The sequence below is a fragment of the Alosa alosa genome, chromosome 15 (genome assembly GCF_017589495.1).
Source record: "Alosa alosa isolate M-15738 ecotype Scorff River chromosome 15, AALO_Geno_1.1, whole genome shotgun sequence".
Taxonomy (NCBI): domain Eukaryota; kingdom Metazoa; phylum Chordata; class Actinopteri; order Clupeiformes; family Clupeidae; genus Alosa; species Alosa alosa.
This window is the reverse complement of record NC_063203.1, coordinates 22,361,377-22,389,005: the sequence shown is the minus strand read 5'-3', so window position 1 is coordinate 22,389,005 and position 27,629 is coordinate 22,361,377. Positions and strand designations below refer to the sequence as shown.

Genomic DNA, 27,629 nt, shown 5'->3' with positions numbered 1-27,629 from the left:
TCTCAGCAGGATTTGTCACCGCTAAAGTCAAATTATAGCCTATAGATTCTTCTACATCATTCTTCTTCACTATCGACAGGAAAGGAAAACAAACGTTTAGCAATCAGGAACCGTCAGGAATTTTGCAAACACAGAAGCGTGACAGCCTATAATATAACGCGAGAGAACATGGATGTGTTCTCCATTAGAGGAACGTTATAATCGATTGCGGACGTGAACAGACAGCTACAGACACGGAGCGCATACTTTCACTTTCTGTGCAAATTTACGTGAAAGATCATTAGTAGCAAAACAGCGATCAAATATTACATGGCAGTGAGTTTTGTTTTCAAATCTTTTCATGCATGTCTAAATAACGGGTGAGGAATGTTTAGGGGACAGACTATCGTACATCCTCAAATTATGACTGGGCAAAGCACAGCACCTTTATTTGGACCATGGCTTGTAGGCTATTCGAGTCAGCTAGGCCTTTATTTCTTGCGTTTTACTGTGAGACATAGGATAGGCCTATACTTTTCGTTATAGGAGCGCATACCAATGGCAATGGTTCACTATTAAGTTTTATGTATGAAAGAGTGTCGGGATTTCCATCCACTTATTGCGAGATAAGAGCCAAAGAGGTCTAAGATAGCCTAAATTTAGTTATTTTTTTAAATTATGCATTATTTACTTTTTTTTTTTTACATTTTTTAATTCGTAGGCTGATGCCTGGCAGCAACAATTGTGTTTAAATGTAGGTTATTGCTTCAGCCTCTAGCTCAGAAAGGGGCTGCGTGCGACTGGTAGCTTGAGAGGAACGTGTTGGAGATTCATGGTGTAGAATGATGACTTTTCATTGGCAACAATACTGTATTAAACCAACCAACATAAATTATTAAGAAGAGCTCTTTTATGAGTTAAATTGAAGCAAACTTATACTGGCTTTTATTTGTCCGAATCTGAGGCCCGCTATAAATAGAATCCCGGCCATAATTTGAGCATTTAAGTATGCACGTGTGTTTCAGGCATAGAGCAAGCACTAATCTCTGACTGAAAGGACTTGTGCATTTGAGAGCGCTCTCTCTTGCTGTAGACGGTAATGTTTCATGCAGGGTTCATGTCAGTTAATATAAATTAACATTTAAAAACATGTTCAATTATAAATTTTTTACATATATAAGTCGCACCTGCCTATAAGTCGCAGGACCAGCCAAACTATGAAAAAAAGTGCGACTTATAGTCCGGAAAATACAGTAAATTGTCTGGGATGTCTTGAATTTTTGAAAGGGAGGTATTCAATTTGTGTATGGGACCACCAGCGAGTGAGCGAGTGCAAGAGAGCGACTGAAATGTCTCCATCCGGTTTCGTGTATTTAAAATGTAATTGTATAAGTGACTATAAGGCTACAGGAGGAAGTGCAGTGGTTGCAGAGTGAAGATGTTTTTCACATTGTTAAATAGGGAAACCCCATTATAATTACCCACTTTGGATATTGGAACTTATCGACTGTGCATCTTCAGTTTTTATGTGAAGTCCTAATCCCATAGTTTACGTTTGAATCTGTCCATTTCTTTCCAACTTGAGCAAAGTCATCCATACATTTGCACAGATATCTGCACTATTGTCGAGCAGCATAGTTTATATTCTCATGTCTCTTTTCGTTTCTAATGGGGGTTGGCATTGTTATGCCAGTCTCTCTACTGCATTCGAAACTACAGGTGTCAGTCTACAGTATCGGTAGCATAGATAAATTGATATTATGAGAAGCAGCTGCCATTCTTTCTCAACACTGAGTTTTTAAATCATGAAATAGATGCCCGATTAGTGTCCAAAAAGCATTACAATATGGCTGCCGATTGGAGGGACTTTCCTAAAAGCACTCTGTCTACACACCTCAAGCACATCTTGACTCTTTATAAACAAACCTCAGGCCAACAAGATGAGGCCATACAAGCTACAAGACAAGACGTAGACCATTTTACATAGACATAGTTCCTCTAATATATAGTATAACAAATTAGACCATAAGGATGATTGCACTGCCCACTAGTTGTTGCACTATTGACCCTCCAGTTATTGCACTATTGTACTATTCCTCATTAAGTAGCTTAATTGATAGCGATACTAGGGAGAACTTGAATCTATTTAGCCTAGATGATGGGAGCTGGTATCTTTTGCCCAGAGGCATCAGCTCGTACTCTGTGTTTAGGACATGAGTTGGGTCTGTGGCTTAAATCCTTGTATACTGGTATACAATATATAGCTATCAACCTTTTGGAGAACCCTTTATGTAAAACTAAAAAATGACATAGTACTAAGAATGTTTCAGGAAACCTGGCCCATGACAGTAGTAAAATATGCGTTGCCTGTGATGTAAGACCAAGATATGTGTTTCATTTCATTTTCTGATTAATTAGCAAAAAACAACTGATTGGTTTACTTTTTTTCTTGTGAGCCTGCATATTACTGAACAATTAGGTATTTTTGGTTACACTACTTGACAGTCTTGACATAAGAGTGACATGACACTGTCATGAACGTGTCATAAACAAGTCATAAACGTTTATGACATAACGCTTCTGTTATTAAGTGACAATCGTTTTTTGTCATAACAAGTTAGGGTTTGGATTAGGGTTAGGTTTAGGGTTAGGATTAGGTTTAGAGTTTTGGTAAGGGTTGGGGTTAGGATTAGGATTAGGGTTAGAGGTTAGGATTAGGGTTAGGTTTCATGTGTCATGACAGTGTCATGTCACTCTTATGTCGATACTGTGAAGTAAAGTGTTACAGTATTTTTTAAGCTGGTAAAAATTAATGAGCAATAACTCTTCTCCACAGGACACCCCAGACCAGACTCGTCACCTCCATTGGCATCCTCCTCAGGAGTCAGACCAGAGGTGAGCAGATCTGAGACTACATGGTCTTTACATGATTTATGTCCACTTCCTTCTGGTCTTACTTATCTCTGATTCAATTCTGTTTTCAATCTATCCAGACAGAGACACTGGTACAGAGAGACTTCAGACAACACACAGCAGGAGCATATTCAGCTGATGCATGGAAAAACACACCTGGTAGTAGCTCTAGAATGTTCTTCCATGCATTTCATAATTCACATTTTAGTCACTGTCCTGACTGAAATGTTTCTACGCTTAGCAGGTCAGCCTGCAGGGAGTGGACCTTTGGCAGGACTGCCGGCACCCCTACGGCAGACATCAGCACATTCTACAATGCATAACGTCATGATGGTAAAATTGTGATTGTATGTTTCCATAAAATAATATAATTCACTACATTTCTGCATCTTTGAGTTAACATATACAACATATCTCTTTCTTTCCTAGAGTCCCGGCCCATCAGCTGGAGACCCAAAGAGAGTAACAGACATAAAGGTTGAAGATTGTGAAGGTATGCCTTATTTGTGATTTGTCTGTCATACATCTCCTAATTTAAGTAACATATTAAAAAGAACAGTCCGTTGCAAAAAAAAAATCCACTCTTACAGCTAAATTGGAGTTCAATTATTTCTCTGCCTATATTTCGGCATACTGATCAGGAATCAGTTTCAGTCCCAGCCTGTCAAACATGACTGTACACACCAATAACAACTGAGCATCTACATTCAGTCTGGCTTCCCTGTTTCAATTCTTAAACCTAAGAAGTATTTCAGACACCCACTGGAATGTCCAGTCATATGTTACATTTATAAAAGAACCGCTTAGATCATGCATCTCTCCACAAATTACCTTATTTTGATATTAGGTACTGCTTTATCAAGAAGTGCTAAAAATATGAAATTGGGCTTGCCTTAATTTTAAATGATGGTCTTTGGCAGCATTTGGCAACTACCTCAGAAAGTATTGCCTGTATATCGCTACCATCCATAATTTAATCCCATAACGTTATTCAGCCATGTAAAAAAACATTTCGGCCACAATGTTCATTCATTTTCTATATCCCATACAGACCTTGAACAAGTATTAAATTACTGCAAACACCAATTTGACATTTCATTTTCGTTACTGTAAACACTAAACAGAACAAATGTTTCATAGCAACTGAAGTTCACATAGGTTTTGGTCTCAACGGCATACATCTAATTTTGAATTGCTTGGCGTTGATTGATGTTGATCAGACCCATAGCTCATTACCATAACATTGACCAAGCTTCAACTTTGTCTGATGCTCTTTGCACTCAGAACATAACATCGGCGACTTTGCCGCCAACATACATCGGCCCTCATGAATAAATTTAGTTTGTCAGGATGAATTTTTACACCCTGATTGTTCTTGGTGTGTATGCACACTGCACAGTGATTGTCAGATTATATTTTGAAGCTGGTAGAAATTAATGAGCCAGCAATAACTCTTCTCCACAGGACACCCCAGACCAGACTCATCACCTCCACTGGCATCCTCCTCAGGAGTCAGACCAGAGGTGAGCAGATCAGGGACTACATGGTCTTTACATGATTTATGTTCACTTCCTTCTGGTCTTACTTATCTCTGATTCAATTCTATTTTCCATCTATCCAGACAGAGACACTGGTACAGAGAGACTTCAGACAACACACAGCAGGAGCATATTCAGCTGATGCATGGAAAAACACACCTGGTAGTAGCTCTAGAATGTTCTTCCATGCATTTCATAATTCACATTTTAGTCACTGTCCTGACTGAAATGTTTCTACGCTTAGCAGGTCAGCCTGCAGGGAGTGGACCTTTGGCAGGACTGCCGGCACCCCTACAGCAAACATCAGCACATTCTACATTGCATAACGTCATGAAGGTAAAATTGTGATTGTATGTTTCCATAAAATAATATAATTCACTACATTTCTGCATCTTTGACTTAACATATACAACATACTGTATCTATTTCTATCCTAGAGTCCCGGCCCATCAGCTGGAGACCCAAAGAGAGTAACAGACATAAAGGTTGAAGATTGTGAAGGTATGCCTTATTTGTGATTTGTCTGTCATACATCTCCTAATTTAAGTAACATATTAAAAAGAACAGTCCGTTGCAAAAAAAAAAAATCCACTCTTACAGCTAAATTGGAGTTCAATTATTTCTCTGCCTATATTTCGGCATACTGATCAGGAATCAGTTTCAGTCCCAGCCTGTCAAACATGACTGTACACACCAATAACAACTGAGCATCTACATTCAGTCTGGCTTCCCTGCTTTCAATTCTTAAACCTAAGAAGTATTTCAGACACCCACTGGAATGTTCAGTCATATGTTACATTTATAAAAGAACCGCTTAGATCATGCATCTCTCCACAAATTACCTTATTTTGATATTAGGTACTGCTTTATCAAGAAGTGCTAAAAATATGAAATTGGGCTTGCCTTAATTTTAAGTGATGGTCTTTGGCAGCATTTGGCAACTACCTCAGAAAGTATTGCCTGTATATCGCTACCATCCATAATTTAATCCCGTAACGTTATTCAGCCATGTAAAAAAACATTTCGGCCATGATGTTCATTCATTTTCTATATCCCATACAGACCTTGAACAAGTATTAATTTACTGCAAACACCAATTTGACATTTCATTTTCGTTACTGCAAACACTAAACAGAACAAATGTTTCATAGCAACTGAAGTTCACATAGGTTTTGGTCTCAACGGCATACATCTAATTTTGAATTGCTTGGCGTTGATTGATGTTGATCAGACCCATAGCTCATTACCATAACATTGACCAAGCTTCAACTTTGTCTGATGCTCTTTGCACTCAGAACATAACATCGGCGACTTTGCCGCCAACATACCTCGGCCCTCATGAATAAATTTAGTTTGTCAGGATGAATTTTTACACCCTGATTGTTCTTGGTGTGTATGCACACTGCACAGTGATTGTCAGATTATATTTTGAAGCTGGTAGAAATTAATGAGCCAGCAATAACTCTTCTCCACAGGACACCCCAGACCAGACTCATCACCTCCACTGGCATCCTCCTCAGGAGTCAGACCAGAGGTGAGCAGATCAGGGACTACATGGTCTTTACATGATTTATGTTCACTTCCTTCTGGTCTTACTTATCTCTGATTCAATTCTATTTTCCATCTATCCAGACAGAGACACTGGTACAGAGAGACTTCAGACAACACACAGCAGGAGCATATTCAGCTGATGCATGGAAAAACACACCTGGTAGTAGCTCTAGAATGTTCTTCCATGCATTTCATAATTCACATTTTAGTCACTGTCCTGACTGAAATGTTTCTACGCTTAGCAGGTCAGCCTGCAGGGGAGTGGACCTTTGGCAGGACTGCCCGGCACCCTACAGCAAACATCAGCACATTCTACATTGCATAACGTCATGAAGGTAAAATTGTGACTGTATGTTTCCATAAAATAATATAATTCACTACATTTCTGCATCTTTGACTTAACATATACAACATACTGTATCTATTTCTTTCCTAGAGTCCCGGCCCATCAGCTGGAGACCCAAAGAGAGTAACAGACATAAAGGTTGAAGATTGTGAAGGTATGCCTTATTTGTGATTTGTCTGTCATACATCTCCTAATTTAAGTAACATATTAAAAAGAACAATCCGTTGCAAAAAAAAAATCCACTCTTACAGCTAAATTGGAGTTCAATTATTTCTCTGCCTATATTTCGGCATACTGATCAGGAATCAGTTTCAGTCCCAGCCTGTCAAACATGACTGTACACACCAATAACAACTGAGCATCTACATTCAGTCTGGCTTCCCTGCTTTCAATTCTTAAACCTAAGAAGTATTTCAGACACCCACTGGAATGTCCAGTCATATGTTACATTTATAAAAGAACCGCTTAGATCATGCATCTCTCCACAAATTACCTTATTTTGATATTAGGTACTGCTTTATCAAGAAGTGCTAAAAATATGAAATTGGGCTTGCCTTAATTTTAAATGATGGTCTTTGGCAGCATTTGGCAACTACCTCAGAAAGTATTGCCTGTATATCGCTACCATCCATAATTTAATCCCGTAACGTTATTCAGCCGTGTAAAAAAACATTTCGGCCACCATGTTCATTAATTTCTATATCCCACATACAGACCTTGAACAAGTATTAAATTACTGCAAACACCAATTTGACATTTCATTTTCGTTACTGTAAACACTAAACAGAACAAATGTTTCATAGCAACTGAAGTTCACATAGGTTTTGGTCTCAACGGCATACATCTAATTTTGAATTGGTTGGCGTATAATACTAATAATTATTTTAGTTAGAGTCTGTTCCATTACTGTATTTTACAGGAATTCTAGCTCAGTAATGGGAATTTATGCCACAATAATAGCCTGTTGCCTAGGATGTTAATATTCAAGCTTCTAGAGCTATATTCAAAATCTTCTAGAAATCTTGATACACTCAATGTCTGCATCATATGGTAGTGCAACGAGTAGCACAACTGTACAGAGGGGGGGTCATGCGTGACAAGCGGGTCGCGGATCCATGTCTGACGTGTTGTGTGATCTAATTATCTAACATTACCAAGTTAGGAAGCTAACTGCTCTGCATTGGGCTAGTAGCAGTCTCTGGAAAATGTGGCATTCCGTTTGATGAATTGATACATTGTTTTATTGTTTATCATTTTTTATGTAATCCAATTACATTCTGATCTAAGTCTTAGCATGCTTAGCATGTATTGTGGACTGAATATGCCTTACTGTTTGGAGCATTGGTAAACTTTGTAACATATGTTGTGATTTCTTACACATCACCTTTAAATCTACTTCATGCAAACCAATTAGCTAGGCTACAATTCTGTATATACTAATAATGACAACTGGTTAATCTGTTGATGATTGTTCATGAATGTCAAATTAATTGTGTTCTACAAAGTCAATATTAAATATAAAATGACAAAATTATATTTATATTAAGTATAAATACTCTTTTGATCCCATGAAGGAAATTTGGTCTCTGCATTTATCCCAATCCGTGAATTAGTGAAACACACTCGTCACACGGTGAGGTGAAGCACACACTAATCAACAGCGGCGCTCGGGGAGCAGTGAGGGGTTAGGTTGAGCCTTGCTCAAGGGCACTTCAACCGCTTTCTACTGGTCGGGATTACGAACCGGCAACCCTCCAGTCACAAGTCCGAAGCGCTAACCAGTAGGCCACGGCTGCCTCACACAACATTTCACAAACATATTGGCAGAACTATGAGGACACTATAAGGCAGACAGTAGCCAGGGTGTCAAATTGCATCTCAATCTCAAACTTCGAACTTAAAAGTAGAATCGACGATGCAGCTAAAATAAAAAGCCCCCCGAAACAGAAAAGGAAAAGGCCTAAAAAATAAGGAAAGCATTAATAATAATATTAAAAAAAGATCGAAAATCCAATTGAATCGTGACTTTAAAATCAAAAATTTAATCGAAACAAGGATTTGGAGAATTGTGACACCCCTATCATATAATGAAATTAACTTTTAGGTTAATGTTTATAGTTCATCTTATTATTGCAGGCAACAATGCAAACAAAGAAGATGATGATAATCATTTGGATGATGACACTTTCTTTTGGGTAAGGCTTCAGAAACATTAAGATATGAAAACATACTGTTCACAACCCACCCTGATTTGTTTTTATGTGTTGCATTCCAGGATGCCTCAGATGGAAGTGACATGGGTAACTGTATGTTTTAGCATTATTTTTTAATTTGCTTTTTTTATTTTTAAAAGAGTTTGGTTCTTTTTGAATAGAAGTGTTATACAAGTCCTATTTAAAGAAAAATAGTTATTGTTAAGTGTAATGTATTTATTGTCTCTTTAGATTTAAAGACATACAAGGCAGAGGAACATTGGCAAGTTCTGAGGTAAGATATTAGAGCTAGTGCTGTTTATGCTTTATCAGCATTTATTGTTCTCAATATTTTCAAATTGAAATACTCTTCTTGGACATACAAGCTCTATTCTATCCACATTATGCAAATCACATGATGTTTCTTCAAGGGAGATGATTAAGACGTCTTACAATGGGACATGCACGTTACATGGTCATTCTATGAGGCCCAATCCAATCATGCATTGATTGCGCACAGAAAGCAAGATGGGGCACTCTAGTCTTTTTTTCTTATGTCCCTCAGACAACCAGGGCCACATTGTAACCTAACATTCTCTTTCCCTTTATCAACGCCTCCTTCATGAAATGTTAAACTTGTTACCATAGAAACACTGCCCTTACAGTAAATGTATCTAAAATAAGCTGATGTAACATGAACTAATTTGAACATGAATAAACTATTCAATAAAGCAAAAACACAAATAATTAACAAACTATTTATAAATAAATCCACATCCAGAGAGTACACAATCTCTATATTCAAGTAAATACAAGCACTTGTCAAAGAGGAGGATCTGAGAGAACCAGGTAGCCTACAGTAGAGCTAAGCTTACATGAGCTCATTTCACATTGCTGTCTCTCAGGGCCCTACTTTGTTGATCAGAAAAGGCGTGGCCAGTCCACATTCACTAATTTAATGGTGTGATTTTGTAATCAAACGCTGGGTGCAAAAGGGTTGTTCTTATGTTTCTTAATCAGTCATGGGTGTGTTTTGGGCATATCTTCCTTTAAACCAATACTTACCCCAATAATGTTCGAATGACTAAATAAAACACTGAACACTTCCTGGTTCATAACAAAAAAAAAAAAAAAAAATCTGTGGGAAAATGAATTGAGTTTTTGGTAATACGGTTCAAATAAGGTCTGAGCAAAGCAACGGCTGTCGAAAACCTTGGCGTTCAGTTTGAGGAGTTAAAATGTATTTACTATTCGGTATTTTGTCACAAACTAGTCTTGTTTGTAAAAATTAAGATGTTGCTACCAAAATGCTACAGCAAAATTAAGTGGACTACAGCACCGCTTGCCTGGTGCAACCAGCAAGAAGGATGAGCGGTATCCATGGTACAGATGACTTCACTCACTCCCCTCGACTTCTCATATAACTTTACATCACAGTCCTAGTACCTAAAACATCTGATTTATACTATCCAACTGTCTAGGGCTGCCAAACCCTTCTGCAGTCGACATGTTAACTTTATTTAACAGCGTGATAACATTTTTCATAACAATCATCCTTGCTGGGTAAAGCTAACTATAGTTAGCTACTACATGTCTTGTGACACACAGCTAAGATACAGTGCGGGAGACAGTTTATAGTTGAAGGTTTTTGACTGGTAGCAGAGGCATAGCAACAATAATATTTTAGAGATAAAGCAGATCTAAAGTCCTCATGGAGACAACATAAACGCGGGGACTCTTGAGCAGTTAATTAACTATTGGGGGGCATTATGTTTTATGATTCCCGAAACCCCATTCATTCGCGCCATGCAAAAATGCACATACAAAATGACGGTAGTGTCTACCACACTCTATTTACGGCTCCCACACACAGCTGCGTGCATCGCGTTGCTGGAGACGCATCCCATTCACTTTAAATGGGCTCACGTGATCCGTTGCTGAACTGAATTGTGGGTCCGTCGCGTCGCGTTTCTCCCGCTGCAAATGTCCAAAAGGAAAACACAAAAGTCAACTTAACTTGTGGGTTTCTTCTCTGCAAGATTCAAGCGGCAAGGAGCTGGACGTCCATGTAGCTCAGTGTAAAGCCAGACAATGAGTGAACAAACAGAGGGGTTTACATAGTGCTGGCAATTAGGACAAACGAGGGCAGGTGTGGCCTGTTAGTAGACAGGGGAGAGTGAGCAGGAAGCAGTGTTTTCAGTAGAGTCAAGAGTGGGCGTGGTTGATGGAGAGCTTGGTGTGGCTGTGACATTTACACCTCCAGGGGCACTCCCGGGGACGAGGGGCCACGGCGACGCGGTCGACCACGAGGGGAATGGGTTCTATGGAAGTCGGCGAGCATGGTGGGGTCCAAAATGTCAACGGGGGACCCATGATTGATCTTCGGGCCCATAACCTTCCCAGTCGACCAGATACTCTAGACGACCCCTGCGGCGCCGAGAGTCAAGGATGGTCTTCACCGCATAGACAGGACCCTTGTCCAGGAGGAGTGGCAGTGGAGGATCCGCAATCACACCAGGCTCTGTGGGAGAAGAAGAGAGAGGTGAATGATAGGGTTTGAGAAGCGAGACATGAAAAGTTGGATGCAACTTGTAACAAGGAGGCAACTGCAACTTGAAGGTGACTGGATTTATCTTCTGTGTGATGGTGAAGGGGCCAATATATCTGGGACTTAGCTTTTTACAGGGGAGATGCATCCGGATGTCTCGGGTCGACAGCCACACCTTCTGCCCAACTGCATACTCAGGCGGAGTGGATCTGTGGACGTCAGCATGTTGCTTCTGACGGCGGACGGCCCTCTGCAGGTGGTGGTGCGCTTTGTTCCAAACTCTCTCGCTTTCATGGTGCCATGAGTCCACGGCTGGGACGTTGGATGATTCCCCAGACCAAGGGAAGAGTGGCGGTTGGTAACCGAGCATGCACTGGAAAGGGGTAAGGCCAGTGGAGGGTTGGCACAGGGAGTTTTGTGCATATTCGGCCCAGGGGAGGAACTGGTCCCAGCTGTTTTGGCGGTCATGGCAGAATGTGCGCAGGAAGCGACCAATTTCCTGGATCTTCCGCTCAGTTTGGCCGTTGGTTTGAGGGTGATAACCTGAGGAGAGGCTAACAGTTACTCCCAACCTTTGCAGGAAGGCCCGCCAGAATTGAGAGATGAACTGGGGCCCACGATCTGACACGATATTCTCTGGAAGGCCGAAGTTCCGGAAAACGTGTGTGAATAATGCATCAGCTGTTTCTGCTGCTGTTGGGAGGCTCTTCATTGGAATCAGCTTGCAGGCCTTTGAGAACCTGTCTACGATGACAAGAACGCAGGTGTTGCCATTGGAAGGAGGGAGAGGCAGGGTCAGTTTCAGCGGCGGCTAGAATCTGGGCATCAATCGCCCACTGAATGGGGCTCACGATGATCTCTGGGGGTAGCACAGGCTCAGGGGGATCGGTTTCTTCCTCAGGGTTATAGAGACGGGAAAAGGCATCTGCTCGTACATTTTTGGAACCGGCGCGATAGGTGATTGTGAAGTGGAAGCGTGTGAAAAAGAGGGCCCACCTTGCTTGTCTGGGATTCAGTCTCTTGGCCTGACGGAGGTATTCCAGGTTTTTGTGGTCAGTGAGAACGGTGAAGGGATGCTTGGCCCCCTCCAGCCAGTGACGCCACTCCTCCAAGGCAAGCTTAATGGCGAGCAGCTCCATCTCCGATGTCATAGATGCATTCCGCAGCCGTGAGCTTCTTGGAGAAGTAGGCACAAGGGTGGAGGCGAGGAGAGTCCTCTTGAACCTGGGACAGTATGGCTCCAACTCCAGTTGTAGAGGCATCAACTTCCACCACAAATGCTCTCTCGGGGTTCGGATGGACGAGGATGGGTGCAGTGGTGAAGGCGGTCTTGAGTTGATCGAAGGCCTGGGTGGCTTCTGAGTTCCAAGCCAGGGATTTGGGTTTGTTACGAAGGAGGGATGTCAATGGGGCAGTGAGCATGCTGTAGTTCTGGATGAAGCGTCGATAGAAATTTGCAAAGCCTAGGAAACGCTGGAGTTCTTTGATGGTCTGTGGACGAGGCCAGGACTGCACTGTTTTCACTTTCCCATCATCCATGCTCACTCCCTGTGGGCTGACGTCATATCCCAGGAACTGGACTGTGGTCTGGTGGAATGCGCATTTCTCTGCTTTGAGGTATAGGTTGAATTGCCGCAACTTAGACAGGACCAGGGTAACATGCTTCACATGAGTCGGGTAGTCACACGAATAGATCAAGATGTAAATAATGACAAATCGGTTGAGGTACTCACGGAATATCTCGTTCATGAAGCCTTGGAAGACAGATGGGGCATTGGAAAGACCGTGGGGCATCACCAGATATTCATAGTGGCCTGTGGGTGTGATGAATGCGGTTTTCCATCCATCTCCCTTGTGAATTCGTACCAAGTTGTAAGCGCTACGGAGATCCAGCTTGGAGTAGATAGTTGCTCCTCGTAGCTGTTCAAGAGCTGAAGGAACAAGTGGCAGTGGGTAGCGAAACTTGGTGGTGATTTTGTTCATTGCCCTGTAGTCGATGCAGGGCCTCAGGCCGCCATCTTTCTTAGACACAAAGAAGAATGGAGAGGCGGCTGGTGATGTTGAGGGTCGAATGTAGCCCTGTTCTAAGGCCTGGGCCACATATTCCTCCATGGCATGGTGTTTGGGGAGGGACAACGGGTAAATCTTGCCATGTGGTATTGGATGTCCTGGAAGGAGATCAATGGCACAGTCCCATGGTCAGTGTGGAGGTAGACTGGATGCACGTTGTGGACAAAAGACATCTGCGAAGGAGGAGTACTCTGGAGGAAAGTGAAGGGGCTGGTTCTGGTTAGGACTTTCAAGGGTTGTGGCTTGGACTGGCAGGGGGGCAGTGTGGGCCCGTGGGATTGGGAGATGGGGAAAACATGACCCATGGCAGGAGTCACCCCAACGGAGAATTTCACCCGTGGTCCAGGAGATGGCATGTGAGTGCTTCTTTAGCCAGGGCAGGCCTAGTATTATGTTGACTGTAGCATTGTCTAACACTAGGAAACTAATGGGCTCTATGTGAAGGCTTCCTACACTTAGCTCTAGAACATTAGTTTGGAATTGTACCTGTTTGCGGGCGAGAGGTTTTCCCACTATTGAGTGGACGGTGAAGGTTGTGGAGCTGCGGGTCGTCGGGAGCTGGAGTTGATGGCAAAGGGATCCAGATATGAAGTTCCCAGCGGAGCCTGAGTCAAGGAGTGCAGAAACCTTGTGTTTGGAAGAGGCAACAGTGAGGGAAACAGGGATAAGGAGGGGTAGAAGAGATCCCTTTGCACAGCCAACTTAAAAAGGTGCTGGTGGATTGCAGGTTTTAAAGTTCATATATAAAAAGAGGTGGCCACCGCAGGGATAAGGAGAGGTTTAAGATACACTTCAGGAGCATAGACTGAACTCACCGTTGGACGTGGTGGACGAACTGGACATTTGGCGATGAGGTGTCCTTCTGATCCACAGTATAGACAGAGTCCTTGTGTCATCCGACGGCTGCGCTCTGTGGGACTGAGCTGTGGTGTCCACCTGCATGGGTTCTGGTTCATCACCCTTCGGCGTGCGGTTGGGGGTTGGTACTAGCACATTGGCATCTTGCATGCAGGCCTCACGGCGATGGGCGACTATGATAGCGAGCTGGATGAATCGTTCTAATCCAATGGAGTCATCATAGGAAGACCGGTGCAGGCGGAGAGAAGGTTCTAGCCCTTGGCGGAAGGTGGTCATCAAAGCCACTTCAATCCAGCCACTAGATGCAGCTAGTATCCGGAAACGCAGTGCATATTGTGTGATTGAGCTTCTACCTTGCTTCAGGTTGTAGAGTTTGGTCTGGAGGGTAGAATCTTTCTCTGGAATCCCGAACACCTCCTTGAAGTGAGTGACAAAGTTCTCAAGAGATGTAGTGGCCTCTCCGGGGTTGTTCCATACGCTTTCTGCCCACTGGAGGGCACAGCCAGTCAGCATTGAGATGATGTAGGCTGTGTGAGCGTTCAGTTGGGAACCGGTGAGTGTGCATCTCTATTGCCAAGGAGCACTGGAGCAAAAACCCCTTGCAGCCTTCAGGGTCCCCGGAATAAGGTGTAGGGTTCACCACATGTGAGTGGGCAATCACCGGAGCTGGTGGAGCCATCTGCTGGGCCTGTGGCATCTGCTGGATCTGCAGGATCTGCTGAGGAGGCGGCGGAGTAGCAGCTGTTGCTGCTGTGAGTGGTTGGCCGAGCTCGTCCATCTGGTTTTGAAAGTGGTCTGGGGTTGGATTGATTGTAGGCTGATCCACTGCCTGGTCTGGCTTTCTGTTACGCGACACAGACTCAAGGCACAGAGAAGTCAAGTTCTGAGATTTTACTTGTTGGTTTGCATGAATTCAAACATAGAAACTGAAAACAGGACTCTTCAATTATCAGGACACACTTGGAAGGAGTAGTTTCAAACATAGGAGTTACTGGATCAATTTAAAAGGAAACAAGGCAAGAGTCCAACAATTTCACAGAAATGCAAATGTCCAAAAGGAAACCACAAAAGTCAACTTAACTTGTGGGTTTCTTCTCTGCAAGATTCAAGCGGCAAGGAGCTGACGTCCATGTAGCTCAGTGTGAAGCCAGACAATGAGTGAACAAACAGAGGGGTTTACATAGTGCTGGCAATTAGGACAAACGAGGGACAACGAGGGCAGGTGTGGCCTGTTATTAGACAGGGGAGAGTGAGCAGGAAGCAGTGTTTTCAGTAGAGTCAAGAGTGGGCGTGGTTGATGGAGAGCTTGGTGTGGCTGTGACACACGATAGGGCCCTATATGTTTTATGTAAATCTTTCAGTTGCCTTGTGCATGAAGATGACTTTATGAAATATTGTAGTCTACTATTGTAGTCTACTAGTCTAATATTTTCACCCAACTTTACCAAGGGAACCCCCTTGAATAAACCCCCCTAAATAATATGTTGTGACGATGGCAGCACAGTGAGGAGCTGGGCTAGCATGCAGTAGCCGTTAAAGGAGAATTCTGGCCAATTTTTACATGGACCTACATCGCTAGACGTTGCCGAGTACTGTCGATAGGGAAAAAAAGTGAGCTACGATGCTAATCTTGGGGCATCATCTCAAAATGCCATTAAACATGACTCAAAATGCCATTAAAAGTTCTGTGCAACATGAACAGGGTCCTTACGTGACAAAATGATACGTATCGACAGTACTCGGCGGCGTCTAGCTCAAGATCCATGTGAAAATCGTCCGGATTTCTCCTTTAACCCTCAGTTGCTCCATAGACAATGACCCTTGTAATATAATTGACATAAGTTGCTTTGGATAAAAGCTTCTGCTAAATGAACAGGGGGCAAATTCTCCCATTTTTGTAAGTAAAAAAAGGTGTGCAACTAAGCACGTTTCAGCATATTGCTTGATGTTGGCAGTCTCATGCTGTATTAGAAACAGTGTTGCCAACTATTTCAAATGAAAAGTAGCTAAAGCCAGCTCCAAAAGTCGGTAAATGTCGCTAGATGTTGTCACGTGCTAATTTGCATATTAATTACGTCAGTGCGTCGTACCCCCCCCCCAAAAAAAAAAAAAAACGGTGATTCCCCTTTAATTCCCTTTTACTCCTGTTTGCTTTTCTCCTACTCATATAGTCAACTTTAAGAGCCTAATTTAAATACATTTTATTTAATATACTTTTATATGTATTGATAAGCTACACTTTACTTTCTGTAGCCTTTCATCTAGACTACACTAGAGCATCAGGTGGCTGAAAAGCAGTAATTTCCAACCTATTCACTGCTGCATCTGCTTTGCACTGCTTGAGGTCTGATTATAACGTGACCACAGGGTAGCCTACACGCAATGTACCCTTACGGCAATGGCTATATTTTGGATATCTTTAGGCTACATAGGCTTAAATGTCACTCAGACAGACTGATAGAATTTTTTTTTTTCACTCAGCCGACAGTCCTGCATCAACTTGCATTGACAACATTGAAGCTATAGCCTACATAGCCTAAACGAATGCTATAGGTTTTTCTAACATGTATGTTCGATTAACTATCTGCTTTGCTTGTGAATGAAGTTGTAGCCTACTTCCTTTGTTCAATTGTTGCTGTTCAAACGATGCTGGCAAGCGTGTCCCTGTTTCCCTGTCATCATATCATTGCTCTCGTCTCGTTGACTCTCTTGTTGTAATTTCACCTGAAGTTAGAGGATTTTTTAGGAGGCACCTAGAGGATTTTTCTCACGCTTTGAGCTGCTGCTGCAGTCAGCCTGGGCAAACCGAAGGATAACACAAAGAGAAAACAAAAGTCGCCAGACACACGAAAAAGTCGCCAGATTTGTTGTCAGTCGCTAGATACACTTTTCAGTCGCCAGAGACGGCCAAAAGTCGCTAAATCGGCAACACTGATTAGAAACTGCAGGTGTCAATCTACAGCATCCTTTTAGAGGAGATAAATTAATATTATGAGAAGCAGCTTTCATGTTTTTAGTTAAAGGTGCGATTTGTGGGATTGTTACCGAACGTTCTGTAGGCTAAAATCAAAACACTGGTGAACGTTCTCAAGACTACCAGACGCGAGCCTCTTCTGGGTTGCCAGATGTAATGAAGACTTAGCTAACGTTAGTTGACCTGCAGCTGCTTTAACGTTTCTCCAACCATGACCCAGCTACACATTACGGAAACAGTGAAAACAAAAAATACCTCTCTAACCAACGTAACATATTTAGCTGAAGTTAGCGATGCAGATGAAGTTTAGCCTAGGCTACCTGTTGTGGAGAAATATGGCCAGCTCTGCGTCAGACTTGATATTCTTCGTTTGACGAAGACGTCACCATCTCAGGAAGCTCCTCCGATGTCCACTTAATTTGTTTCTTGTTTTAAATGTGGAAATTCCCCTGCCTCTCGTAGGCGTTCATGACTACAACTGACAGCTGTTGACAGTTTTGCTAATTTGGCAACCCAAATAGGAGAACGCGCTAGCCCATTACTAATACGCTATTCTAGAATTAATCGTTCAAAACATAAACGAAAATTCCAAGAGATTCCGCCCCGTAACTCATTTTTTTTCATGGGTTTTACGGGGTTTTACGTGTTAGAGTAATGTTGTCAAATAAGCCATTACTTCAATTCATCGTGTTTCCTTACTCTCTGACAACATATGGTGATCATTTTTGGAATGGTTACAGTTTATTTTCCATTATTTCCTACATACTGGACCTTTAATCTGATGTCTGACTCGCTTTCAACAGAAATGATGCTCAGTCCTCAATGGTCATGTGTTTGCTATTATTGAAAATTAAATAACAGACTACACAGTGATCATAAATTGTTTTAAATTATGAATCTAATCACCTCAAGCACGTCTCGACTCTTTATAAACAAACCTCAGAGCGAAAGTGACATTTTGTTAGGTCAATCCTTGGTTTAGGATATGTGATGAAACATAATTTTACTGTATGTTGTTGGTTGTTCGCTATTAGGTTCACTTTGCTTACGTTTTCAAAATCAAATACTTTATGTTCTTTCTGGATTGAAATGACATTCATAAAGTCAATGAGAAAGTCCAACTTGTGCGCTGTGGGTGTGACAGAAGCGTGAATGGGAAAATGTGCGTAACTCAACAATGCGGAACACGTAAAAAAAGGACTCAAATACAAATGGAAGAATTCTCCCTAATGAATACATTAAAGGAATACGCCACCCCTAGGTGAAATTGGGTCACTCCCCGCAGTCCCTAGTTGGATGGGTGAGCCAAAGCGTTTTATAGCCGACCCAGCCATTGTCCTAATCTAGAAACGGCCCGGTTAGCTTTAGTTTAGCGTAGTCGCTGTAATCCGGCGATTCCAGCTAGCATGTCGTTGCAAAAGTGAATCAAATAACTCAATATTTTTTATAATTATTTCTCGTAACCTGTACATTCACATCGAGTACAAATATCAATGCAAAATAACACGAAGGGATTTACTAGACCAATTTAAATTTGGAACTATTTTTGGGCATAGCACCGGCAAAGCACCGCTGCCAGGTGCAAAGACATCACGCAGCATCTGAAAACCCTCAACTTCCGGCAATACACCAGCGTGACTACCAAGATCTCTGCTACTAGGCTGACACTGACAGGTGGGCTTTCTCTAAGAGTTCTAATGGCGATGAATATGGAAGATTACACGATAGACGAAGATGATGACTTCGACTACCAAGATCCAAGACCCTACCTTTTTTGAACCCGAGTTCACTGAAGAGGAGTTGTGAGCTTTGGATCTGGGAAGAGAGGACGTTGCGACTAGTCAAGGCGAGTCGGATGAGAGAACAAGAGCAAACACGAACTGGTGGTGTGAGTGTGGGGTGTGCCAACCCATGGCGACTGAAATGGAGTGTTTGTGCTGTGCAGAGTGGGATAAAATACTGCCATCAATGGTGGGCTGCGTGATGTATTTGCGCCTGGCAGCGGTGCTTTGCCGGTGCTATGCCCAAAAATAGTTCCAAATCTAAATTGGTCTTTGTGTTAATTTGCATTGATATTTGTACTCGATGTGAATGTACAGGTTACGAGAAATAATTATAACAAATCTTGAGTTATTTGATTCACTTTTGCAACAACATGCTAGCTAGAATCGCCGGATTACAGCGACTAAGCTAAAGCTAACCGGGCCGTTTCTAGATTAGGTCGGCTATAAAATGCTTTGGCTCACTCATCCAACTCTAGGGACTGCGGGGAGTGACCCAATTTCACCTAGGGCTGGCGTATTCCTTTAAATGAATATGATATGATAGCCAATGACATGGCAACCCAGTGGCGTAGGTTTGCATAGGAACCGTAGGGACATGTCCCTACCAATATTTTATGTTATGGTTATGTTATCATTACCATTATATTATCATATCGGAATTGATTAATTGTCCTCACCAGCAGCAGAATGATATGTTAATACCAAAACCAAAAACTGCTCCCTTCACGTGAGCCCCTGTAAATCATGAAGCTACTTATGCCACACTCTACATTCTCCTCCAGCAAATCATTGTGCCTTATAATTAGCCTCGTGAGACCATCCTGATCTTGCAAGCTCCATTTTTCCACTCAAAGATCAGTCTGGCTTCATGCGATGGATACCAGGTTACCTTATAATAGCCTAAGTTTGTTTACCTCTCCTCACTGAAGTTCAACCTGTTGCTGACATAGGCTACTTGCAACTTCGGTACAGCAGGTTTTATTTTTATACAGTTGACACCTGACCTCTACCTGGCACATCTTTGTGCCCTTTGTTTATCCATTTTGATGCGCTTAAATGTTGTGACACGATACATTTTGATGTGATAAATGTTGTTATTGGGCCAGTCTAATGTCAATATAGATAATTAACCAATGGACAGTTGTCAGTGCTTTGGGCAGATTGTTGCTCACTTTTTTTAAAAAAAAAGCTAAAAAATGATTATTTAATTCTATCGACTCCAAGGTATGTACAAAAAGGCCGCAATGATGTAAAAGCGCAAACTGCCTGTCTCGGGGGCTGAAAATGGCTAATTGCATTTTTCGTGTCATGCATATGCATTCATGGGAGGATCCAGGGGAAAGTGGGAGTTTAGCATAAAAAGATGGGAGGGGAAGCGTAAAGAGCGCCTAATTATGTATTCCGCGGTATGTAAATAGAGTGTTCCTGAAAGCGCACGTCTATTCTGCGCCTAAATACTTCCACCTTGTAAAAGCAGGTGTTAATCCAAATTGCAGTTCAATGTGTCAATAAGAGAACCTTTCAAAGACAACAGAATCACTATTTAGAGCACCAGTTTTGTAAGTATTTGTACTATCAAAAGCAACCTTAACTTTCGTTGGCCTTTCGAATGTCTTACTTTCACTTTCACGTCATTCACTTAAACTTTCCTACTTTCACTTAAACTTTCCTACTTCATTCAACTGCGCTTGATTGTAGGCTCTGCCGTTCAGTTGTGGACTTTCATAAATCGCGTTTGTGGGCGGAGAAAGGCAGAGAAAGGCGCAGTTTACACTAGTTTGATAAATACGACGGAAACTTGGGTCTGACAGCGTTAGCAATCTGCGGTTGATAACGCTACGCTGATAACGCTACGTTCGCAAATGTACGTACAGTACATCTGGCCCTCAATGTAGTTAAGAGCAGGTAAAAGAGCTGCTTGCGAGAGAATAGTTCTGGCTGGCTTGCGAGAGAATAGTTCTTTATTCTGGATGTTACAGCAACAGTTCTGGTAGCTCTGCTCCAAGCACAGCAATGTTGCAAAGTGAAGCCAAGACAATGAATTCACTGAGCGACAACGCTCTTGGTTAGAAATAGTGAAATTACAATACACACTAAAACAAACAGTTCTCCACAGGTATCTGTCTGGAGTCAGATGGGAGAGAGCAAATCAGCTACAGGAAAGACCAAATACGGGCTTCCTGGGCGGGTTCTCCAAAACACCGTTGCAATGTAAATGTGTCTGATGGGGGGAGCAATTAATTGACTATTAGAGAATGTCTATGGAGCTGTACCCCTCAAAATCCACTTTTCTTGGGATTTTGAATATTGTATTCGAAAGGGGAGGCAAAGATAATACACTTGGTTGAGTATTATATTTTTTAAAGTCACTTAATTGTTCTAAAAAGCCTTTCAAATGTGTCAATGACGTCATCTATTAGCACAATGCTAGCGTGTTATGGGCAACAACGACCCAACCTGTAAGAAATCAAAAGGACATAAGCACTCGTTCTTTAACTTTTAACCTATAACCCATGTTGAAAGTACACAAACTACAATCAAATCTGAGATTTGTCAACGACAATCAGGTGAAAGAGACAAATTTAGCCGTCTAGCTCCTTTGACTCCAATTCATTTTGCACTCATGGCGATCGCTCCCAGTGGAACTTTGGTGGAACTGCAACCAAAATTCGATACAATGGGACTTATGGCTAGCCCGATGCCGAAGCACCACCATTGAAAAAGCTGTTGGTAGCATCGGCTAACTAGCGCCAGATTTTGGAGTGCAGGGGACAAGCCAAGGTGGGCTATGAGACATACGTTCACACTCGGTATCATGTTTCAACACGCTTTAGGTCAATATCACACTGGTATTCTCCTTTAATACGGAGTGGCTAGGCTCTCCGTAGACAGGCTCTGACTATACCATTTGGCGAAACATTCAGTCTGCTCACAATAAACATTCTGTCTCATCCATTTCTCAAGGGGACAGTAACAATATTAAAAACACCAATATTCAACAATATGTAATTGAAAATATAATCAATATAGGAATTCACTTTACTTTAGTCTACAGCTGGTTAGAGCTTTGACATCTTAATAATGTATATAAACTGTTTTTTTCTTACAGTGAAATTGCACCTGGGGCTGAAACTGTTGCCACTTTGAAGGTTCTTGCTATTCTACGAAAGGGGATCATTCTTGAACCTCGGGACAAGTTGTTCTTGGTTATAGATGGAACTACCAAGATATCCATGGACATTGTTTGGTGAGATACCAGACATTTATTTGTTATGCAATTTAGACAAACAACAACAGATAAACATTTATTCCCTACAGTGTTTCCCCTGAATATTTTAACGTTTAAATGCATCGATCTGGTGCACTTTGAAAAGAAATTCAGAGGTTAGACTTAACCATACTGTACACACACAGGTGGAATAGTTCTGATGATACAGCAGTAAGTTGACAACCACAAAGCATATTTGTTTCACAGTTCAGAAATAGTCAGTAATGAAGGCTACATTTCAGCACTCCATGAAATTATGCAGAAGTGGTCACCTGTGTTGTTCAGATAGTTAATCTGATTGCAGTGTAATGGCCTTCTATAGCTGCAATATCTTCCTATTTCAGGACAGTCTGGGCTACCCATATCTGGGAAAGTATGATGTGATTACATTTGCATATGTCTTATGCCAGGCTTTTTATTGCATTAATGTCAAACATCCCAGTACAAATATATATTCATATCTCTGTAGGTGGGATTGTCTGTAATCTAGCCATATGAGAACCATGATGGTGGGATACTGTATGGCTAAGCAATTTACAAAAAATGTACTGACATAGATAGTTTACTTTAGAATAGGGGAGACCGGGGACAGTTGCAACACTTTTTGCATTTGGCTCTGTTACTCAGAGACGGTTTGGATTATACAAACCAATTTTTTATACAATACACTTACATCTGTCTGTTAATAGTCTAAACCATTTAAAGATGATTACAGAATCTACATTTTTCACAATTTGCATTTGAATGTAAGGAGTCGGATGTTGCAACTGACCCCGGGCCCGGGGACAGTTGCAACATTGTTTGGGGATGGTTGCAACATGTTAAAAATACAATATATTACAATATATGTCAGTGCAGCAAAATTATTATTTTTGTATGTAAATACAAGTTATGTTAGTTATAATAATAATACAGTGTTATTTATTCACCAGCTTTGATTAGATGACAATTATAGATTTGTCTAGATGAGTAGGCCTTATGTGCAGATGTCAAATATTGAAATTGATATAAAATACAGTTGGACTTTAGTGACATAGGAAGAATGGAACAACTTGGGAGGCAATTAGTTTTTATTTAGACTATTGTCACATAAAACATGTTTTTAAAAAAATATATTTTATATTATCATATTTATGCATTGTACGGGACTGTATGCAACAACTGTATGTGCAACGGGACTGTACAACAGACTGTATGTGCAACAACTGTTGCAACTGTCCCCTTTCCTGTCAGCCATGATAAAACCTCATGTGCTAGCTAAACAAGGGGACCTTGACACATGCTAACCATACTAGCTTAAAGTTATCACTCATTTAAATCATATAAGTTTGAGCTGAATCACAAAAACAGTGACAGCAGTTTAACAGAAACAAAGCTCAAGAAAATAAATACTTTCATACCTAAAAACCATTTAAAGATGATTACAGAATCTACATTTTTCACAATTTGCATTTGAATGTAAGGAGTCGGATGTTGCAACTGACCCCGAGCCCGGGGACAGTTGCAACATTGTTTGGGGATGGTTGCAACATGTTAAAAATACATGTCACAATAAAGGATTTACAATAAATCCTGGAGCAGTTCAGGAATCTCCTTGCTTTTTCTCTGCTAGGGGGGGCATCCAACTGAGCATATGCAGTGTGAGTGTCATCACTCACCTTGTTTCTGATTGGAGAAAATTGACATGTTGCAACCATCCCCTGTTGCAACTGTCCCCGGTCTCCCCTACATTATAATTTCGGCCCTAAATTGGAGACCATGCTGAAATGTGTTGCAATTTTTAAACTGGATTACTCAGGAAAAGCTTTTTGTACAGAGACGCTTTAGCCTACATCCCCATATTCGGTAAGGTCTGCTGCTTATTGTGATATATGGTTTGCCATGTGTTGAGGGAAGAATTTGTCAGATATTTCAAGAGAGTAATGGGTGCATTAGGGCTGTGTGCAGAATCCAAATATAATTTCATATAAGTTCAATGTTAATATTCTCACGAACCATTTATCACAACAACTTGGGTACTCCACGAGAAATGTAAGCTAGTTGAACCTGGACTTGAGATTTTACTGAGGCACAGTAAACTGAATTGTTTGGCGATCCAATAGAGGGGATGTTGCAGCTTTATGATAGATATGGGCTGCTGCAGGCTTGTCTTCAGTTTTGTTATCACCTGAAATGTGTCCTGAATAATGAGAGGCTAAGCCAGGATTTTATGCACTGAACAATTTCAACGATGATCCGGCGCGGCTAAATACATAGTAGGGGAAACACTGCCCTATCACCCTTCTACACGATCCACAACCCTAATTTCCAAAGTAGGCTACTGAATATCACAGAGGTGCTGTCTTCTAACTTTTAAAATCTAATCAGTCCCTCCAGGAATTTGCGATGTTGCGATCGCAACAATTAACGCAAATTCAGCAAATCCCCACAAATTCTGGGCGACCTCGCAATTTTGTCCAAACACCGCAACTTTTTTGCAAATTTGACCAATTATCGTAGTTTCCCCGTGAAATTTCACCTACCACAACAGTCCCTCGCGCAGAATATTGAGTCAGATGCCACACTCACTTCTGCAGATACCAGACTGCCCTAACTTGTTTGTTCCTCTGCAGTTTTGATGACAATAACTAGAAGGCTAACGTTAATGATCTGCTTACTTGCATCTCTCAACTTGGTGTTGCTAACATACCTAGGCTATGAAAGTAAGTTAATTAAGGACTACATGGTTTACTGACATTTGAGTAGGCTATGCAACCCATTGGCAAACGTTTACATCTGGAGATGCCCTTTTAGCTTGGGTCATGTTTGCTAGCTTGTGGGCTTAGTTTGAATAGTGCTACCAAAATCATAGAAATGAATACCATTACAAACCATTTACCTCTTCTATGATGTAAGAATGATTTAATTCGAGTTATTTTTTAACATTTATTTTAACTAATGACAGAAGACATCCCGAATTGCATCCACATATCGCAATGCACTAACGCAAAAAGTTATTTACACTCGATCGTAGCCGAACACAGTGAGATGCAAGCCTTCCAATCCACTCGGAAATGTAGGCTAATTATATACTCTCACGTAGGCTACCTAAAGTGGCAGGCAGTCAATTAGACACACCACCAATGTAATGACATTAAAGAGACGTGTAGTCAAATAGTTTAAATCAATATGAAATTACTAGATACTTGGCTATTAGTAAGTATGCAGGTCACAGACTATGCAATATTAAAAAGATAATGAACTTAATATGAATTACCAAATACTTTACTACTTTGATTTTCTGTAATCCTTCCTATTTAACTTTATTTATCCTTTTTAATAAGCATCAAGATGATCAGTGTGATTTTGGTCGTACTAATCTTAATTGCCCTCAATTAAAAATCGCAACTATTTTTGCAATTTTCACTTTCTCCCGCAATTTCTCCGCAACAAACGGCTAAAAACACCACAACTTCCATCGCAATTTTTTAGAAAAGGTGTCGCGAAATCAGGCATTTTAGGTCGCAACAATTTCAAAAAATCCTCGCGAAATCCTGGAGGGACTGTCTAATGGTAGCAGTTTCTACAGGCATTAAAGGGGTGGTTCAGGATTTTGGACATAGGACCTCATTTCCAAGTTAGCAAGTTTGATATTTATCAGTGGAGACCATTTTGAACACGTTTCATCCAGTCCTTCTAGTTGCAGAGTTTGCAGGTGCTAGGCTAGCACAGGTCATCAGTATTTGTTAGCCTGCCACTAAAAACAGTCTTACCCACTCCACAGTACACCTGAGGCAAATAAATTATAACGCCAGACAATCAAGCCCGATTTAAATTTAGTGTCCAGTCCTAATTGGGAGTGTTTTCGTTATCAAACGTTGGGTGGATGGCGCAACAATGCATTCCTAAGTTTCTTAATAAGTCCTGGGTGTGTTTTGGGCGTAACATCATTTAAACCAATGAGAATGACATCTGTCATTTCCTTTAACAGCAAGCAGCGCAATATCAAATAGTGCATCGGTATTTAGATAGTCAGCGGCGCATTTGAAGAAATCTGCTAGCACGCAATACCGTATGGTAGACCTATGGAACAGTTATTCCACTAAACTATGCTTTACTAAAACCTAGCATAGTATCGCCTACACATATTTGCACTCGTCTATTATTTGAACTCATTGGCAAAGTGAAACTAACTTCACCGTGGTGTCAGTCAACGACAAAACAGTTATACACAGTTAATTATTTTCACTATTGACTGACAAAGTTAATTTTTTGCCCAGAAATTCGAATGTTGCAGTCAAAAGAGGGGGCAGAGAAAATACAAACCGCTGAGTATTATATTTTTTGAGTCACTTATTTGTTCTAAAAAGCCTTTCAAATGTGTCAATGACGTCATTCATTAGCAGAAAGCTAGTGTGTTGTGGGCAACAACGACCCAACCTAAGAAATCGAAAGGTCGTGACTACTCGTTCATTCAACTTTTGACCTATAATCCATATTGAGCTTGCAGAAACCACAATCAAATCTTCAATTTCTCAACGACAACCAGGTGAAAAAGACAAATTTAGCCGTCTAGCTCTATAGACCCTCATTGTTTTTGCACTTATTCGTGATCGCCCCTAGCGGAACTGCAACATATTGCAGGTACAATGGAGTTAATAGGGAGTGATCCGGCTCTCCGTAAACGGGCTCTGCTACAGCTGTCGCCTACTTTGCCCCTTCCTGTTTGGTGTTGGAGAGAAGTCACTATTGTTTTTTATTGTTCACGTCACTATTCGCATGAGTCATGACTAGAAAGACTTGCGATAGTATATTGTCGTAACTAAAAACTTGAAAAAGACTGACTCCAACTGACTTAAAACCGCTAAGATTGGCACCTTACACTTAACAATCTAGTTGACGGGAGCGCGCCGCGATTCCAGTACAACTCCCATGATTTCTGTCCGAGAAATTTAGTCGCCGACTGTGTAAACAGACCAAAATCGTACAATGTAAGGCAGCCATTACTTGCAATAGGGAGAATACGGAGAACGAGTAACATATGGATAAAGAGCTATTGGCTCTGCCCTGACCCAGAAATTGGAAGAGATGACTTGGATTAGAATAGGCCCCAACTTTATATATCCTTTTTTCTCTTCACCAACTGAAAACAGAAAATGTTTAAGTTTACTATATTTCTTTTACAATATTTCACTTACAGATTCTTACAGTGCCAATTCATTTATTTCCTCTAGGTATGAGGGAGTCGGTTCCATGTTAAGTTGTTCATTTTCTGTATGGAAAGAGAAAGGAAGATACCTTGCATACACTTACTGTCTTGAAAGGAATGGTAAAAAAACATGTGAAGATGCAAGGACAAAAGGATGGTTTTCTTTTGCTAAATGCTTTGCTCTCCGAAGGCCATTCAGAAGTATTGTGGACACTGACACAGGTGATTGCAAATACGCAAAGAAATTGTATTATGGAAAGATAACTAATCCTACAGCGAAATTGCTTTAAGACATTTAGTACATTTCAAATTTGTACAAGTGGTTTTTATGATAATTTCCATCTATGTTTAATGTACATAAAATGTAGGCTATACTTTTATAATAGATAATATTTAATTATACAGTTGTAAAATGCTAAA

At 41.2% G+C, this 27,629-nt stretch overlaps 1 protein-coding gene across 1 annotated transcript in view; it reads left to right on the top strand.

Moving 5' to 3' along the window:
• The first annotated feature begins 2,791 nt into the window (after positions 1-2,791).
• The window catches only part of LOC125307901 (E3 ubiquitin-protein ligase rnf213-alpha-like), a 104,156-nt gene continuing 79,318 nt past the window's right edge, over positions 2,792-27,629 (top strand). Inside the window, exons 1-13 of the mRNA XM_048264032.1 lie at positions 2,792-2,874; positions 2,973-3,051; positions 3,322-3,385; positions 4,357-4,415; positions 4,868-4,931; positions 5,906-5,964; positions 6,227-6,316; positions 6,418-6,481; positions 8,464-8,522; positions 8,603-8,627; positions 8,772-8,814; positions 21,863-22,000; positions 27,235-27,431. Coding sequence (XP_048119989.1) covers positions 2,792-2,874; positions 2,973-3,051; positions 3,322-3,385; positions 4,357-4,415; positions 4,868-4,931; positions 5,906-5,964; positions 6,227-6,316; positions 6,418-6,481; positions 8,464-8,522; positions 8,603-8,627; positions 8,772-8,814; positions 21,863-22,000; positions 27,235-27,431 — 1,024 coding nt within the window. The remainder of the gene's footprint in view (positions 2,875-2,972; positions 3,052-3,321; positions 3,386-4,356; positions 4,416-4,867; positions 4,932-5,905; positions 5,965-6,226; positions 6,317-6,417; positions 6,482-8,463; positions 8,523-8,602; positions 8,628-8,771; positions 8,815-21,862; positions 22,001-27,234; positions 27,432-27,629) is intronic.